The following is a 17,438-nucleotide window of genomic DNA, read 5'->3' as shown; positions in this document are numbered from 1 at the left end:
AGGTGTTCTTTTCCAGATCCAATATTAATAAATCTCCCAGAAGAGATTATTTTTTTGTTTTTGTTTCTCACAAGTACTGATCTGCAAATCAAGGCCTAGTAGAGCTTCTTACCTTTTCAGCAAAGATAGGGTTTCCTGATAAGTGGCTCAAGTGCATAAACTCCAGATGCAGAGTTCCAAATTCTGCCAAAATACTGCTGCCTCCGGAAGCCCAGGGCCAGTTCCTTCCAATCCCACTAAAAAGAAGAGATTAAAAAATAAAAGTCACGATTAGATTAACTGCAAGTTTCACATCTCTAAATAGTAGAATTTTATCCCCCCTACTTTTTTTTTTTTTTTTTTTACCATCAGGGTTCACCGTTCCCAGAGGACACTTTTAAAAAATTATTTTTTTAATTTTATTGTCACTAGTGTTATTGCTTGAACTTGTTGCTGGCACTACAAATCCTGCTCCCAGCAGCCATTTTTTCCTCTTTTTTTTTTCCCTTCGATTTTATTTGACAGGACAGAGAGAAACTGAGAAGGGAGGGGAGATACAGAGAAGGAAAGAAAGACAGATAACCTGTAGACCTGTTTCGCCATTCTTGAAGTGTCCGCCCTCCAGATGGGAAGTTGGGGCTTGAACCCAGGTCCTCACACTTGGTGATGTGTGTGCTTAAGCAGAAGCACCACTGACTACCTATTTATTTATTTATTTTTAACCAGAGCACTCTGGGCTCTGGTTTATGGTTATGTATGGGACTGAACCTGGAAACTCAGCCTCAGGCATGAAAGTCTGTTTGAATAACAAGTATATTATTTCCCCGAGTAATATATTTTCTAATGCATTCACCCAACATAATCTATTGAGTCTATATTCAATAATTTCAACAGGATTATGTAATTCAGATATGCAAAGGGTCAAATGCATGAATTTATTGGCCAATGGCTCATTTAGAGACATGCTTTTGAGAGTCCTAAACACACATACATGCTTGACACACAATCATACTCAGGTACAACGTTCTGGAGATCCATTTAAAAATGTCAAGACATATGTGATACTTTGAATAAAATATTCAGATACATTTCTGACCAATGAATTTCATTATATAGAGCTGAAAATGCTCCTTCTGCTTTTAGTTTAGATGTGTGCAAAGCACTGTGTTAGAATGATGATTGTGATGAAAAAATTTTCTTAGAGGCTTTATAGTGTAAGGAGAGAAAGAAAGAAGCAAGCAGAAATTATTTCAACTGGATATAATAAATGTCTAGGTAAGTGTTAGATGCCTGCAGGCACTTAAGAGATGAAAATGCAATTCACCATGGCTTCAAGAAAGAGATTCCTGAGTTGATTCTTGAAAGATAAGCCTGAAAGGAAGCACTGAGTAAGTAGTGAGTGGCGAGAAGGCAACATGGCAGCAGACTTTCAGTATGAACTGAGGTCTGATATTAGAGGCTTATGAACTTCACTTCGCTCTCAGTTCAAGTTTGAGCCATTAAGATGTGTATTTTTTACCCTCCTTTGTTTTTGTCTTATATCTTTCATAACTCTGGATAAATTCTTATAGTCCTATCATTCTGCTGCCGTGTTGCTAAAGTATGCTAGAAAAAAGAAAGCTATAATAATAATCAAAAATTCTGGGTAGGATTCACTCTTATTCTGTTCCATTTTAAAGAAAAATCTAGACTTTGTTCTGAAATGTAGACTTACAGTTACCTAGTTAAAAAAAAAATCAGTGGAAACAAAAGATATATGAAAAGCATATATTTATTTATTTTAGAAAATGTCTTATATTTATTAGATTCTGAAATGTGTGAGTTAGGATTTTTATTTCTTTCTTTTTTCCCCCCATGTTTGGCTTAGATAAAAAACATCCAATCATCTAAATAGGATAAACAGCTACCATCAGATTTTAGTCACATATGGTAACTGTACACTGTAATTTGCTGTCCTGACACATTTATTTAATTCCAACCATTTTATCACGGACCAAAGTCAATGGCCTAGTAAACACAACTACAACTTTCTCAGTTTTGGAGAAATTATTAAACACAGAGCTGATACACAAGGCAAAACCACAATCTGAATGAACAGCAAAGGCAATTTATCCAGGGGATCAGAGAACAGAAAGCTGGGGAAACCCACCCTCATTATCAGACAGTGGCTAACTGGTTCTTTTCAGTTCAGGGTATTAAAGGGTGGGATGGCATCCTCAGACACAAAATTTAAGCAGTGTATTTATACTAGTCTAAAATTCAAATTGTTGTACCCACATATTTGCTTCTCCTGTTAAATGAGCCAAAAGAAAAGTTGAGATATAGTCACATTTTTTCAATCTATTAAAAAAAAAGGGAGACTGAAAAGGGGGTACATATTTCTTCTTTCTTTGAACACATCTACCCAGAAGGACAACAGTGTTTTCAATAGTTGTCTAATTACATAAGAAGCAAGAACATTAAAATCCCCAGAAAAGTATATGTGATGCTGATAGAAAGTTGAGCTAAGAATAATGATATGTTTATATGACAGTATGGCTTTGGTTACCATTTTCAGCTCACACAATATACGTATTTTAACAAAATTATAAGAACAATGGTTACACTGACTTAAGTATGATTTACCATAGGATATCAAGAAATCAAGAGATGTCATTATTATAAAATCTAGGTATGAAATATAGTCACCTGCCTTTCCTTAGCAAAGTCACAAAGAATGGGAGACATAGAACTATTGGAGACCATGAGACACGTACTACGGGCAGTCACAGATAAAATATGTTTGTGTTGGAGAAATAGCTGCCAATTTGTACAACAATGTGCACTGAGTCTGGATCAAGTTTTGGTCACTCATACATAATTCTATGATATTTTTGTGTACTTATAATTTTCAAAACAAGGTGGGATGGAAGGAAAGAGGGAAGGAGGGGAGGAGAGAAGGAAGAGAGGGTGAGGGGACAAACTGACAGGGAGAGAGAGAGAATGAGAGAGAGGAGAGAGAATGAATCAGAGAATCACTCTGGCACATGGAATGCTGGGGATCAAACTTGGAACCTTATGCTTCAGAGTAAATGCTTTATCTACTTGACTACCTCCTGGTTTCTTGTCTTTTAATTTCTGCAAGTATACTGAGGAGTCTATATATTTCATGGCTTGAATTTCTAAAATAACAAATGTATACATGGACAGCAGACATTGGATACCAAGACAGTGGGTTTGTGATAAAGGGAAATGAGTCCAGAGAAAGTTCTCTCTTAGTCTGGGAATTAGACTATTTTGATGATACTGAACATTAAGCTTCCCAAATCTTTATGTTAAAGCAAATCTCATCTGAGGGAGTAGGGGTTTAAAATGTTCTAAACTTCAGTTTGAGAATCATAAGTGCAGTTGTGTCACTCTAACGTATCAGTTTTATAAACACTGATAATATTTTAGAAAAATATTTTAAAGATAAAATAACAGTTTGTGTTAAAACTCCTATTAGTTCCATAAGGCAGGCATAAAAAGGAAGAATACTTCAATATTCCCAATCATGTTATAATGACTCCATTTTAAGCCAAACTGATGTGTCAGCATATGGAAATGTATACACAAAAAGGCAATTAGCATGATTTGGGGAGCTGCCAAGAGTTTGGTTCAAAGAAATCTGGAATGGAACTTCAAACTTTTGTATCACCCTAATTTCATTTATAACTCTTTCCACCAATCCTCAGTTCTCCTATTTTATATTGAAGTATTATTTAATGCATACATTTAAATTTTTAATTTAATTTAAAATTTTAGTATTCTACAAATGCAATGTTTAAAAATAAGACAGCACAACAAAATAAACTGATTTGGGTGATGCACTAAAGAACTGAGTTGCTCTGCTTGTTTTTAAAAACTAGAATTTTATTTTGTTGCTCTAGTCACGACAATTTATTAACAGTAGTAATGCTTTTTCATCCTGCTGCACTCAAAAGCAAGAAGGTATAGTTATTTACTGACCTCATACTTCTGATAAGTAATGGACATTTTAATGTTTTTCCTATCTCTCTTGGGAGTGGTTAATAGCATCAGAGAAAGGAACTATAGTACTAATGATGCTATTCTATTCATGTTTGAGTCCCAGGAAAGAGCTGCTAACTCTTTTTGTGGAGCATGTAATGAATTAAGTAACTAGAGGGTTGTTCCTGGATTATTCCCTTCAAAATAATATTAAATTGAGGTACCTAAAGTTATATGTCATAGTGGCTGCCCAAATCATTAGCATAAACAATTTAATCAAATGCAACACAGATGAAGAGAAGCAAAGCAATAAGCAGTATAAAGCAGCCTTGACTAGCTGTAATTTCAATTCACTCTTCCTTTTGCTATTCTATGTGAAAGAGAACAACAACGAATTTTCTTGAGGATTCTTGTCCGAATAATTTCTGACTAGCTGACCCCAGCAAACGAGTTTCCTTCAAGTTCATACCAGGATGCAGGCTACTCCTTGTAGTTAACCGCTGCTTTTCCCTACATCTGTACATTAAGGGAAAGTATTTATGTACGCAAATGGAGGGAACAAAAAGAAACTCAATCCAAAAGACCAGATACTCTAAAAACACCCTCACCTCCAATTTCAGTCCTTTTACATCATCATGCATCAAGGCTCTCGGGCCCAAAAGTCCTCTTACAGAACTGATCTTGCAAATTTATTGTTAAGACTTCACTAAGAGTTGGGTAACTCCAGGCACTGGAGTTCTAAGACTGATCAAAACTCTAGTTCAACTCTTTCACAGAAATTACGGTACTAGTATTCCAAGGGCTATAGTTTTAAAAAAGGTGTTTAGTTAACTGTATTAATTTAGCTGTTCTCTGAGCAGCAGCCTGTGACTTAATTCTTTAATGAATTTCCACACTTAAATGTTTTAACTAAGGATCTAAATAATGTTTACTTATTTAGCAAAAAAAGAGAGAATTATTACTATACTACTTTATAGGTGTTTGAGATATAATTATAGTTTATTCTCATCTCAATTCTTTTGTTCTTATATCTTGGGTTGGTTGAGAGGCTAGGGACTGCAAAAACTCAGACAGGAGCAATCTTTCCAAGTTTCCTATTCTCCTTATGTCCAAAGATGACAAAATCTTTTTTTCTATTTTTCCTCTCTGCTCCTGTTCCCTCTACTTTTCCTTCCTCCCTTTCTTACTCCCTCCCTTCCTTCCTGCACTGTGATGCCAGCACTATGAATCCAGGCAGCCATTTTTTCCTTTCCTTTTGTTCTATTTTTATTTAACAGGATAGAGAAATTGGGAGGGAATGGGGATTCTAGAAAGGGAGAGAGAACAATAGCCCCCAAAATCTGTTTTCTTATTATCCTTTGGTTAATTTAAATAGCTTATTGTTAGGTTTGAGGACATCACTAAAATGGCTGGCAGAACTAATGAGAAAACGTTTGAATACTTTCATAAAGTGTGTTTACACATTTAGGAAGTGAGGGAATGCATATATATATATATATATGTATATATATATATATACATATATATATACTGAAAAAACTCCATTTTATACAAAAATGTAATCATATTCATATGATTCAAAAGAATCATATTCTACATGTTCTTTTAAATATACATTTCCAAGAATATTTCTTAAGGATAATTGTTTTACATAAAAGTTTTTCACTATTATAAATTATTGGTGTGTCCAGTTCTATTTTGAAGCTAATTTATTTTAACATAAGAATGCCTACATAGATTTAACTGATGATTTTTGTTTAAATGACTAATCTCGTGACAAGGATGAATTTAGGAATGAGTATTAGAGGCATAAATGTCTGTAATTTATAAGGTTACATCTATCTCCATTGTGGGCTCACTATATCCCACTACACCTGGTAACCTCTAAAACTCTTGCAACAACCCAAATTCATTTGTTGTAAATAATTATATCAAATCCTTTAGGAGTGGAAAATAGTTATAAATAAGCCTGCATTTCCAGATTGACTTTCTTCCTTCCTTTCTTTTTCCCTTCTCCTTTCTCCCTCTCTCTTCTTCCCTCCCTCCCTCCCTCCCTCCCTTCTTCCTTCCTTCCTTCCTTTCTTTCTCTCTCCCCTCCCTCCCTCCCTCCCTTCCTTCCTTCCTTCCTTCCTTCCTTCCTTCCTTCCTTCCTTCCTTCCTTCCTTTTCCTTAAATCACCAGGGTTATTGATGTGGCTTGGAGCTGGCACTATAAATTCACCGTTCCTGGTGGCAAATTTCTCCTTTTCCCCCCTTTCTTTCTATTTTATTTGAAAGGCAAGAGAGAAACTGAAAGGGAGAGGGATATAAAGAGGGAGGAATATAGATGCCTGAAGACCTGCTTCAGCACTTGCGAAATGTCACCCCTTCATTTGGGTAGTGGTGGCTCAAACCCAAATCACTGTACTTAGTAATGTGTATGCTCACTGCCACCATGAGTGGTCATCCCACTTCCGTTTATCTTGTCCATCTCCAAAACTCTCTCCCTTTACATTGTCTGAACTGGAAGACGCTTTGAAGAGGGTTAAACCGGGAACGGCTGCTGGCTATGATAACATCACCCCAGAACTCATTCTTAACTTGGGCCCCGCAGCAAAGAAGTGGCTCACTACATTCCTGTCCCACATCTTGGAATCCAAATCTATGCCCAAAATTTGGCGTCGTGCGAAGATAATAGCAGTTTTGAAACCAAAGAAAGACCCAACACTGGCCGCCAGCTATAGACCAATTTCTCTCCTCTCCGTGTGTTACAAACTCCTTGAGAGGCTGCTTCTGTCACGTATTTCTCCTCTTACAGAGAAATTCCTATCACCCGCCCAAGCTGGTTTCTGCCCAGGAAGATCTACCTGCGAACAAGCCCTGGCCCTCTCAACTTACATTGAAAATGGATTCCAGAAGAATTTAAAGACGGGTGCTGTCTTTGTTGATCCCACAGCAGCCTATGACACGGTCTGGCACCATGGTCTCCTAGTCAAGATCTCAAGATGCCTGCCTCCATGGGTGGCCAACACTATATCGTTTCTTCTCCAAAACAGAAGATTCCGGGTGCATCTGGGTGACAAGTCTAGCAGATGGAGACTTGTCTCAAGTGGCCTCTCCCAGGGCTCTGTTCTGGCTCCTATGCTATTTAATATTTACATCAATGACCTCCCAGAAACTTCTTCAAGGAAGTTCATCTACGCCGATGACATCTGCTATGCAACTCAGGCATCCAAGTTCGACATCCTCAAGGAAACACTCACGAAAGACATGTCTCTGATATCTGATTACTGTAAAAAAATGGCGACTAATCCCTAGCACTGCAAAAACGGTATCATCTGTTTTCCATCTACACCATGCCTCGGCCTCGCGTGAGCTTAATGTGCAGCTTGGCGGTACGAGAATCCGGCATGAAGCCCAGCCAGTCTATCTTGGCGTTACTCTCGATCGCACTCTGTCATTTCACAAACATCTCATAAAAACTGCAGCAAAGGTGGGCGCGAGGAATCACATCATTGCAAGACTGGCCAGCTCCTCATGGGGCGCGAGCGCTTCCACACTACGATCATCATCTCTGGCATTATGCTATTCCACTGCAGAATACTGTGCCCAGGATGGTTCCGTAGCCCCCATGTCCACTTGGTCGATTCCAAATTATATTCCTCCATGAGGATCATTTCTAGAACCATCCGTTCCACCCCGGTTCCATGGCTGCCAGTTCTTAGCAACATCGCCCCGCCAGATGTTCGTCGGGATGTGGCATCATCTAAGTTCATTTCTCACGTCTACGCTCGACCGGACCTGCCAATATACGCGGATATCTTCGCCCACCCTGTCGAACGCTTGACGTCTCGTCACCCAGTCTGGTCCCCTACGCCTACACTGAACTTCTCTGTTCCAGTCTCTTGGAAACAGAGCTGGCAGTCAGCTGAGGTAAAGAACAAACACCTCATCACAGACCCCTGCAAGCGTCAACCCGGCTTTGACCTAGCACGTTATGATTGGGCCCTCCTCAATCGCTATCGAACAGGCCATGGCTGGTGCGCCGCTATGTTCCATCGCTGGGGAGCCAGAGACGACCCGAATTGCCCCTGCGGCTCCAGACAGACTATGACCCACATAGTCAACGACTGCCACCTCTCCAGATTCAAAGGAGGTCTCGAAACTTTACATCAGGCTCAACCTGATGCTGTTGACTGGCTACAGAAGAAGGGCAAACGCCAGAAGAAGAAGACTGCCACCACTTGGCCTCTCCAGACATTTTTCTAATAAACCTCAGGATAGAACCGAAGGGTAGTATATTCTACCTTAAGAAATCCTAATTTATTAATATTAGTTTTCCCAGAAATTCTTTTCCTTTTTTTGGGCCTTAAAATAGAATTCATTATCTTAAGAGTTTAATAATACATATCAACATTATAATACAATACTTCAGGATCAAGACTACAGTGAAATTTAGCTGTGTATTCCTCTTTTTTGTCTGCCTTTCATTCTATGGGTGAACAGATGATCTGCAGATCAAGCTAAATGGAATTAGTACAAGCACTAAGTTTTCAATTCTCTGACAGTTTCTTCCCATAGCAATAATAGCTAGGATTGTTCACTTCTACTGGATTCTAAGGTTGTGCTAAAAAGCAGAGGTATTCAATATATACTTCATTTAATAAAATTTAAAAAGCAACAATGAAAGGATTATGTTATTGGTTTCAACTAATGATTGACATCTGAATAGTAGAAACCTACATTTAGTCCTACCATATACATTCCTTCTTCTAGGAAATTTAAGAAGAAACATTCTTTTTAAATTGATCATGTAGCTTACACTCATAAACTTAAGTGGTCTAAAGCCGTAAGTTCCACAAGTGGAGCTCTCAATAGCAAACCAATGAAAGCTGGGCAGAAAAATTATATAGGTTCCCCCCCCCCCCAAAGGACATCAGAATGGCCAACCAGTATATTGCCATGAAAACATAAATCAAAACCTCATGCCTGTTAGAACAGTTTTCATCAAGAAGATCAGAGACAACAGGTTCTGCCAAGATGTATAAACACAGCTCTTACACTGTACTCTGGTGGTGGGAATACCAACTGGTCCAACCTCTATGGAAAATTTGTAGATCCTTTCAAAAATTAAAAATAGATTCACTACATGAATTAGTCATGCCCCTTCTGGATGCATCTCCTAAAGGAAATGAAAACAGGATCTCTACACATTACATATACTTCCACGTTCATCACAATATTATCTCAATAACCAAGGAAACAACCAAGATAAGTCAGAGCAAATGACTGGATAAAACAGATGTAGTAAATACACATAATTATATATGATTCAGACATGAGTTTATCTTATCATCTGAAATACTATGGATGGTCCCTGAAGACATTATGCTCAGTGAGATAAATATAAGCAGCATATGATATTTTTATAGGTTGAACCTAAAAAAAGTCGAGCCCATACAAAAGAGTAAAATAATGATTACCAGGAAATAGAGAGTGAGGTAGTTAGACTGAAGTTGTTTAAGGGTACGTACTTGCATAAAGTAGCAGGTAAATCATAGCAATCTAATCCACAGTATGATTAATATAGAAAATAATACTGTATTATAATTATGTAATATAAATTTTGCTAGAACAGTCATATTGTAACAGATCCATCAAAGTAACATCTACATGCCTTAAATTTAAGACAGTGTTATGTTAAATTTATTCAATAAAATTGTAAATTGTATGAAAATATTTTTCCTAACCATATCCTTATTTATTGTGTTATTCATGTCTTTTTCTTTTATATAAAAATAATTTTATAACCTTTTTGATGAAATAAAAAGACTGATTACTGGGGCCGGGTGGTGGTGCATCTGGTTGAGCACATGTGTTACAATGTGCAAGGACCTGGGTTCGAGCCCCTGGTCCCCACTTGCGAGGGAAATGTTTGCAAGTGGTGAAACAGGGCTGCAAGTGTCTGTCTCTGGCCCTTCCCTACCACCCACATCCCTCTCAATTTCTGGCTGTCTCTATCCAATAAATAAGTAAAGATAATAAAAAATTTAAAAAGACTGATTACTTAAGGCATGCCACTCAGTAATTAGAGCAGTTTCACTTTTGAAAAGTGAAAGCGAAAAGTCTAGCACCACTAGTCTTAAGATGCCAGTGAAGCTATGGAGTAACTACAGCTGAAAAAAAATAACTCATCATCAATCATGCCAAAACTAACGTCAATTTTTGGCAGAAGTTTTGAGGTATAAAAGGATAATATTAAATGATTTTGTTCAATGGGTTAAAAAATAAGCACGTTGAAGGTACATTCTGCCAAACTCAGCAAGCAAGACTGTGTCAGTGAGTCAGCCATAATTTATTGTCTACTATGTACCAGGTACTGTGCAAAGCAAATATCAAGCACTGCTAGAAATATGTCATAGTAGAAATATGCCATAGGACCTGGGGAGATAGCATGATGCTTTTGCAAATGACTCTCATGCATGAGGTTCTGAGTTGTCAGGTTCAATCCTCAGCACCACCATAAGACCAGAACTGAATAATGCTCTGTTCTACCTGTCTCTCTTGAAATATTTTTTTTAAAAAAGAAAAAAAATCATAAAAAAATCATGCCATGAGTTTTTACTGCTCAACATGGTCTCTTCTAAAATGTTTGGATAGTTGAGGTATCACTGGCAACTTAAAGTTGATTTAGTTTCTTAAGTAGATCTCGAGAAAAGAGTTGTTTAGAGAAACATTTGTGTTCTTCCTATGCACATTTCTCAAAGGTCTTTACAAAAAAAAATCCAAGTAAGTCTAATTAAATTTTATAATAGAAAGTGAATTTCATCTGACCATCATAAGCAGTACAGTGATATTTTATTACCAAGTCTGACGACTGCCACCTCTCCAGATTCAAAGGAGGTCTCGAAACTTTACATCAGGCTCAACCTGACGCTGTTAACTGGCTACAGAAGGGCAAACGCTAGAAGAAGAAGAAGAACCAAGTCTGACAGATACTCCCTGTAGTTTTGTTGTTGTTGTTGTTTGTTTGTTTCCCAGATATTAAATACCTTGGGAGAAGTTTGGAAAGATTCATTTCCCAATATTTAATAAATTAGTTATGAAGGATGAATATGGGATGTTCTCACTCATAGACAGAAGCTGAAAAACAAGATCAAAGGGGAAACACTAGGCAGAACGTGGACTGGAGTTGGTGTACTGCACCAAAGTAAAAGTCTCTGGGGAGAGAGGTGGGGTTCAGGTCCTGGAACATGCTGGCAGAGGGATGTATTGTTATGTGGAAATGCTGTACATATAAAAACTATTGTACTTAACTGTTGACTATAAACCATTAATTTCCCAGTAAAGAAAAAAATAGTTATCACTATACTTCAGAGTACACAATTCTTGGTTTTCAGGTGTGATCAGTAAAATAAATGCCAGATTAAGGAAACTATTGTGGAAAAAAAATGCAGCTAGATGCTACAAGTACTATTCAATTTTGCAAATGATGAATGAATCAACAGAGAGTTTAAGAAAATGGATGAAGTCTAGCTAAAAACGGACATTAACTAGTGTGCTCACTTTAGCTGCATCAAGTAAATCCATGTGTTTCTCTTACCATCTATTAGAAACCTAACCACCAAGAGAAACCAGATAGTTAAACTACCTTATAATTAAAGATGACAACTCTTCTTAGTTTTGAATTTTTATGTAAGAAGTACCACACAAACAAGGATGTGTGCATGGCTTATGGTAAGAATAAACAGATTCAGGGATTACTCTGAACAGATGCTGAAGAATAAAGCTACCAAGCTACTTCATTCTCATTTTCCTGCCTTCTGCCTTCAACTTATGGTTTAAAGGCTGTTGAGAACTGTGTTATAAAACAGTTTGGCAACTAAAGTTTTAAAAACATAAGATTAGCAAAAATCATGGCAAAGGAATAAAGAGAACAGTGGGTAATAAAGAGGAAGAATAAATTGTTAAGGGGAAAAAAGTCAACCATAAAAAAACAGGTTTCCTCTTCAATAGAACATGAACAACAGAACAGTAAAGTCAGTGTCTGTTGTCTTTGGACCCTTAGTGACAGCCTTATGTAAAATACAGTCAGTGTTAAAGTATCATCTGTGTATAATTAGCTGCATGCTGCCTTGTGACATCGTCTCTGTTAGTTAGCGTTTTATATGTCGAAATTCATCAAATCCTTAATGAAATGAAGACCTCAAGGCAGAGATAACAATTCTTTTTACCACAACCACAATCATCTTAAACAGATCTTCCCATAGTAGGTGGTATGTCTGATAGTTGTTAGACTTGTATATTTTAGTACAACATCCATTCCCAACATTATTGGAAAACAAATTTTTTTTTCTACTATAAAATTCTGGAAGTATACTAAGCAAGTTTTATTACTCACAGTTAGAATATTTTGTATGTAGTGATATTCTAAATTCATGTTTACCTGGAATTCACATGTTTACATTTTTACTAATTAAAATTCTTTACATATGTGAAAAATAGTGAAAATGTAAACTCCTAACAATTTTTACAAAACACGAATAACCTAAATTAGTGATTTATGCAGCCTAAACTTTGGATGGCAAAAATCACGGTAATATTTTTGAGATTATATAATCACTTTTACCTCTAAGAAAATACTTAGAGTGTGTGTGTGTGTGAGTGTGTGTGTATGCTTTTTCATGCAGATGGGGGAGAAGAGCAGCTCTGGATTCCTATGGTGTCATAATACCTCTTATGGTACTGGAACTCATATCTGGGCCATATGCAAGGCAAAGCATTCAGGGTAATGTTGAGCTATTTCTCTGGCTATGCATTTATTATTATTTTTTTTACACTCATCCTGGACACAGCAGAAAAAACAGATTAAAAGAAAGGCAACGCAGGGTGTAAGCCAACAAAATAAATATCTAAGCAAAATCTAGATGTGGCTTGGATTAGGATTTAAAATTTTTAAATTATTTATTTATATTTTATTTAATTTATTTATTTTTATTTATAAAAAGGAAACACTGAAAAAACCATAGGATAAGAGGGGTACAACTCCACACAATTCCCACCATCAGAACTCTGTATCCCATCCCCTCCCCTGATAGCTTTCCTATTCTTTATCCCTCTGGGAGCATGGACCCAAGGTCACTGTGGGGTGCAGAAGGTGGAAGGTCTGGCTTCTGTAATTGCTTCCCCACTGAACATGGGCGTTAATTTATTAATAGAGATGGACAGATGTGAAGGGGTTTGGGCTGTGTTTGGAAGTAAAGAGACTTTAGGAAGAACCAAATTTGGAGAAAGGGAAGGGAGAAAAGTAAAATGATTTACAGTATATTGGCCTTGACAGCTGAGTGAAACTGATGTCGTTTTAAAAGATGGAAACACTGAGGTAGAAGCAGACATGATAAAAGTATGAGTTCCATTTTACAGTAATAACCGTATTCATAATTATCAAGACAAAACCAAATTTGATGATTTAAGTATTGTTTTAAGATTTTTACAAAGAACAATTTCTCCAATCTGAAGACTTTTCTGAAATTAATTCAAAATAAAAAAATAACATGTATATGGCAAAACTGATAAAAAATATTGAGAGTATGTAATAAAGTCAAAATTTTTTCATATTCTAAGTCTCACTTCTTATTATTCTTTTGACAAATACATTAACAATACACTGAAACCTCTTTCCAAAATTTCTAGAGCATTGCCATGTACACAGGAAACAAATTAAAATACAGATGAAAATGCATCACACTTATCTATCGTGTTCCATGAAAAATAAATGATTTGATGTTCTAACTCATAACAACTGCAATAATAATAACAGTAATCTAGTGCCAGATGTGTGATAATTTTTCTGTTGCTTCAGATTTTGTTATTATTAACGTGGTTGCATACATGCAAGAAGGTCTCCAGGATAAAAAAAAAACCCTATCAGTAGAATTTTCAGTCATAAAGCAAGTATTTAAAATTTAAATACCAATAATAAGACATAAGCACTTTACTGAGGGAGCTGGGCGGTAGCACAGCAGGTTAAGTGCATGTGGCACAAAGCGCAAGGACCGGTGTAAGGATTTTGGTTCAAGCCCCTGCCTCCCCACCCGCAGGGGAGTTACTTCACAGGCGGTGGAGGTGTCTTTCTGTCTTTCTGCAGGTGTCTTTCTGTCTCTCTTCCTCTCTATCTCCCCCTTCCCTCTCAATTTCTCTCTGTCTTTATCCAATAACAAATAATGATAATAAAAACCACTTTACTGAAGAGGTTGCTCCAGGGTGTATGTATTAGGTGTGCTGAGGATGTTCAATCTACCTGTGCTGGCTGTTGGTCACTTTTTTTTCTTTTTCTCCATTGCTGGGGTTTTACAACTTCAGGTCAGTTTTTTTATACTTGCTTTTATTTTTGACAGAAGAAAGGCAAGGAATGGCAAGGGTCGGGGAAGAAGAAGATTATATATATATATATATATATATATATATATATAGAGAGAGAGAGAGAGAGAGAGAGAGAGAGAGAGAGATTATATATATATTGAAGAGCTTCCTCCAGTATGGCAGGGGCTAAGGTTAAGTCTGGGTAGAGCTCTATGACAAAGTGGGCACACTATCTGGGTCACCTATCATGCTGATCCTAACCATCACATTTTAAGAACTTAGTAATCAAGTCAAAAGACTAATCTCTGATTTAAAAAATTTTTTTTTAAATTTTCCCTTTTGTTTTTTCACTTTTTTTTAAATTGGGGAATTAATGTTTTATATTGAACAGTAAGTACAATAGTTTGTACATGCATAACATTCCCCAGATTCCCATATAACAATATCCCCACTAGGTCCTCTGAATCCTTCTTGGACCTGTATTCTCCCCACCCACCCACCCCAGAGTCTTTTACTTTGGTGCAATACGCCAATTCCATTTCAGGTTCTACTTCTGTCTTCTTTTCTGATCTTGTTTTTCAACTTCTGCCTGAGAGTGAGATCATCCCATATTCATCCTTCTGTTTCTGACTTATTTCACTCAACACCGTTTTCAGCCGATCTTGGATGGACCTTGAATAATCTCTGATTTTAATTTACATTTTTTGCATGTGCTTCAATTCTCTTTGTTCCACTTCTGAGTGAGAGCATCCCATAATTGCCCTTCAGTTCCTTACTTACTTCACTAATCATAATCACAGCCAGTCCCATCCACTTAGTCTCAAAAGACACATTATAGTAGTTTTTAACTGCTGAGTAGTACTCCACTGAGTATATGTTCCATGACCACCTCTTCTTCCTCCTTCTCCTCCTCATTTTGTATTTATAAGACTCAAATTAATGATTTTTATTTCATTATTAAAAGTTTCTTTTTACTTCTATCTCATTATTTTTCATAGGGGCTCTCCCCTCTCCTGGTATTTTACCATGATTTTAATCAGGAAAATGGAAAGGCACAAACTGGAGATGCATGTGGACTATTCAGGCAAGAATGACTGACTTTTAAAAAAAAAAAAAAGAATGAATGACTTCATGTGGAAGCTGATGTCCATTAAAAAAAATTCTTTTTATTTGCAATTACAGTGGGTTATAAGATTGTATGATTACAGGGTATAGTTTCACACCATACCTAGCACCAAAGTTCTCCGTCCCCTGCCCTCCCACCTCCCAATGATAACCACTAAAGTTCTCATAAGTTTTAGAAAGTTTGCTTGCTTCTGTTTTTTTTTCTTCAAGTTTATGTGTATCAATTCTCTAGATGCTACAGTATATGAGTAAAACCATCTGATAGTTGTCTTTTTTTTTTTTTTTTTACTTTTTTCATTAAGTATAATCACTTCCAGTTCATCTATTTTGTCCCAAAAGATACAATGCAGTCTCTTTGAAAAAAATTTCAGAGTAATAACCCATGGAATATACAGAGGAAAACTCATAATACTATCTGCGGACTTCTCAACAGGAACTATAAATACCAGAAAGAAATGGCAAGACATTTATAGAGCTTTAAATGAGAAATGCTTTCAACCAAGAATTTTCTATCCTGCCAGACTCTCACTGTGCAAGGATAGAGTCTAAAAACCCTTTCAAACAAGGAACAGTTGAAAGGAACTATTTCTACAAAACCAGCAATACAAGTAATTCTAGAGGGAATTTTACAATTCAGAAAAATAAATTAACAAGATATATCTATAAAAGCACATAACACAAGTAAGACCTACATACAACAATGGCATCAAAATACCATAAATCTGTAATTCCACTTAGTGTCAGTGGTTTAAACCTGGCAAAAGATACAGAGTAGAAGCATGAATCAGGAAACACACCACAGCTATACACTGTCTGCAAGAACAGAAATAGGCTCAAAGTGAAAAGATAGAAAACTACTGTACATGCTAATGGGCCACAAATGGGCAGAAACAACCTTACTCATATCTGACACTGTCGGTTTTAAAATAGGTAATAAAACATAGGAATGATATTAATTAATGATCAAAATGTTAATCAACCAAGACAAGGTAATGGTAATAATTATTTATGCTTCAAATTATGTAAAACGGCTATTGAGAAAATACATTGATAGCAAAACAATAATACTGGGAGAAGTGAAAACTCCACTTTCTAAAAATAAATTAGCCAGAGGAAACAACTAATAAAGAAACAAGAGAATTCAAAGAAGAGATGATTATACTGATGGGACATTTTCAGAGTTCTTCACACCAAGAAAGTGGAATACATATTCTTCTAAAGTCCACGTGGCATATTCTCATGCATATTCTGCATACTAGGCCACAAAGATGACATCAGTGAATTTAAATACATTGAAATTGGGGGAGGGGCAGGCAGTAGCACAGGGGATTAAGCATACAAGGGCAATGAAGTAAGGATCCCAGTTGGTGTCTCTGGCTCCCCACTTGCAGGGGGGTCCCTTCACAAGAGGTGAAGCAGATCTGCAGGTGTCTATCTTTCTCTCCCCCTCTTTGTCTTCCCCTTCTCCCTTGATTTCTATCTGTCCTATCCAACAACAATAACAGCGGTAACAACAATAATAACAACAAAGGCAACAAAAATGGGAAAAAATGGCCTCCAGGAACAGTGGATTCATCGAGCCTTAGTGATAACCCTGGCGGCAAAAATAAATAAATAAATAAATAGAAATTATTCTTTTCTGACTACAGTGGAATTAACATTCAATACTAAACAGAAAACTAGAGAGTGCCTCAATATATGGAAATGTAATAACACTTTCCATGTTTAGTAACTACTGGCTCAAAGAGCAAATCAAAGAAGAAATTAAAATGTTCCTAGAAATGAATAAAAATTATGATATAAGTTTTTAGACTATTACTAATGCGGTATTAAAGGGAAAATTACAATCAAACAAGCACACACTAGGAAACAAGAAAAAAAACTAAAACAGAAAACCTCACTGAACATTTTAAGAAATTAGGAGAAGAAAAGGTAGTCCAAAGTTAGCAGAAAGAGTGAAATTATAAAAATCAAAACTGCCTGGTACTGGAAATAAAGCAGATACAC

At 36.6% G+C, this 17,438-nt stretch overlaps 1 protein-coding gene across 2 annotated transcripts in view; it reads right to left on the bottom strand.

Moving 5' to 3' along the window:
* The window catches only part of MAN1A1 (mannosidase alpha class 1A member 1), a 236,454-nt gene that overhangs the window by 40,948 nt on the left and 178,068 nt on the right, over positions 1 to 17,438 (bottom strand). For both annotated transcript variants that reach the window (XM_007521293.3, XM_060190533.1), the window contains exon 7: positions 113 to 236. In XM_007521293.3, the coding sequence (XP_007521355.1) occupies positions 113 to 236 (124 nt within the window). The remainder of the gene's footprint in view (positions 1 to 112; positions 237 to 17,438) is intronic.

Source organism: Erinaceus europaeus, chromosome 4 (genome assembly GCF_950295315.1).
Source record: "Erinaceus europaeus chromosome 4, mEriEur2.1, whole genome shotgun sequence".
Lineage (NCBI taxonomy): Eukaryota > Metazoa > Chordata > Mammalia > Eulipotyphla > Erinaceidae > Erinaceus > Erinaceus europaeus.
Note: the sequence above shows the minus strand (reverse complement) of the source record. Positions and strands in the feature narration are given on the sequence as shown.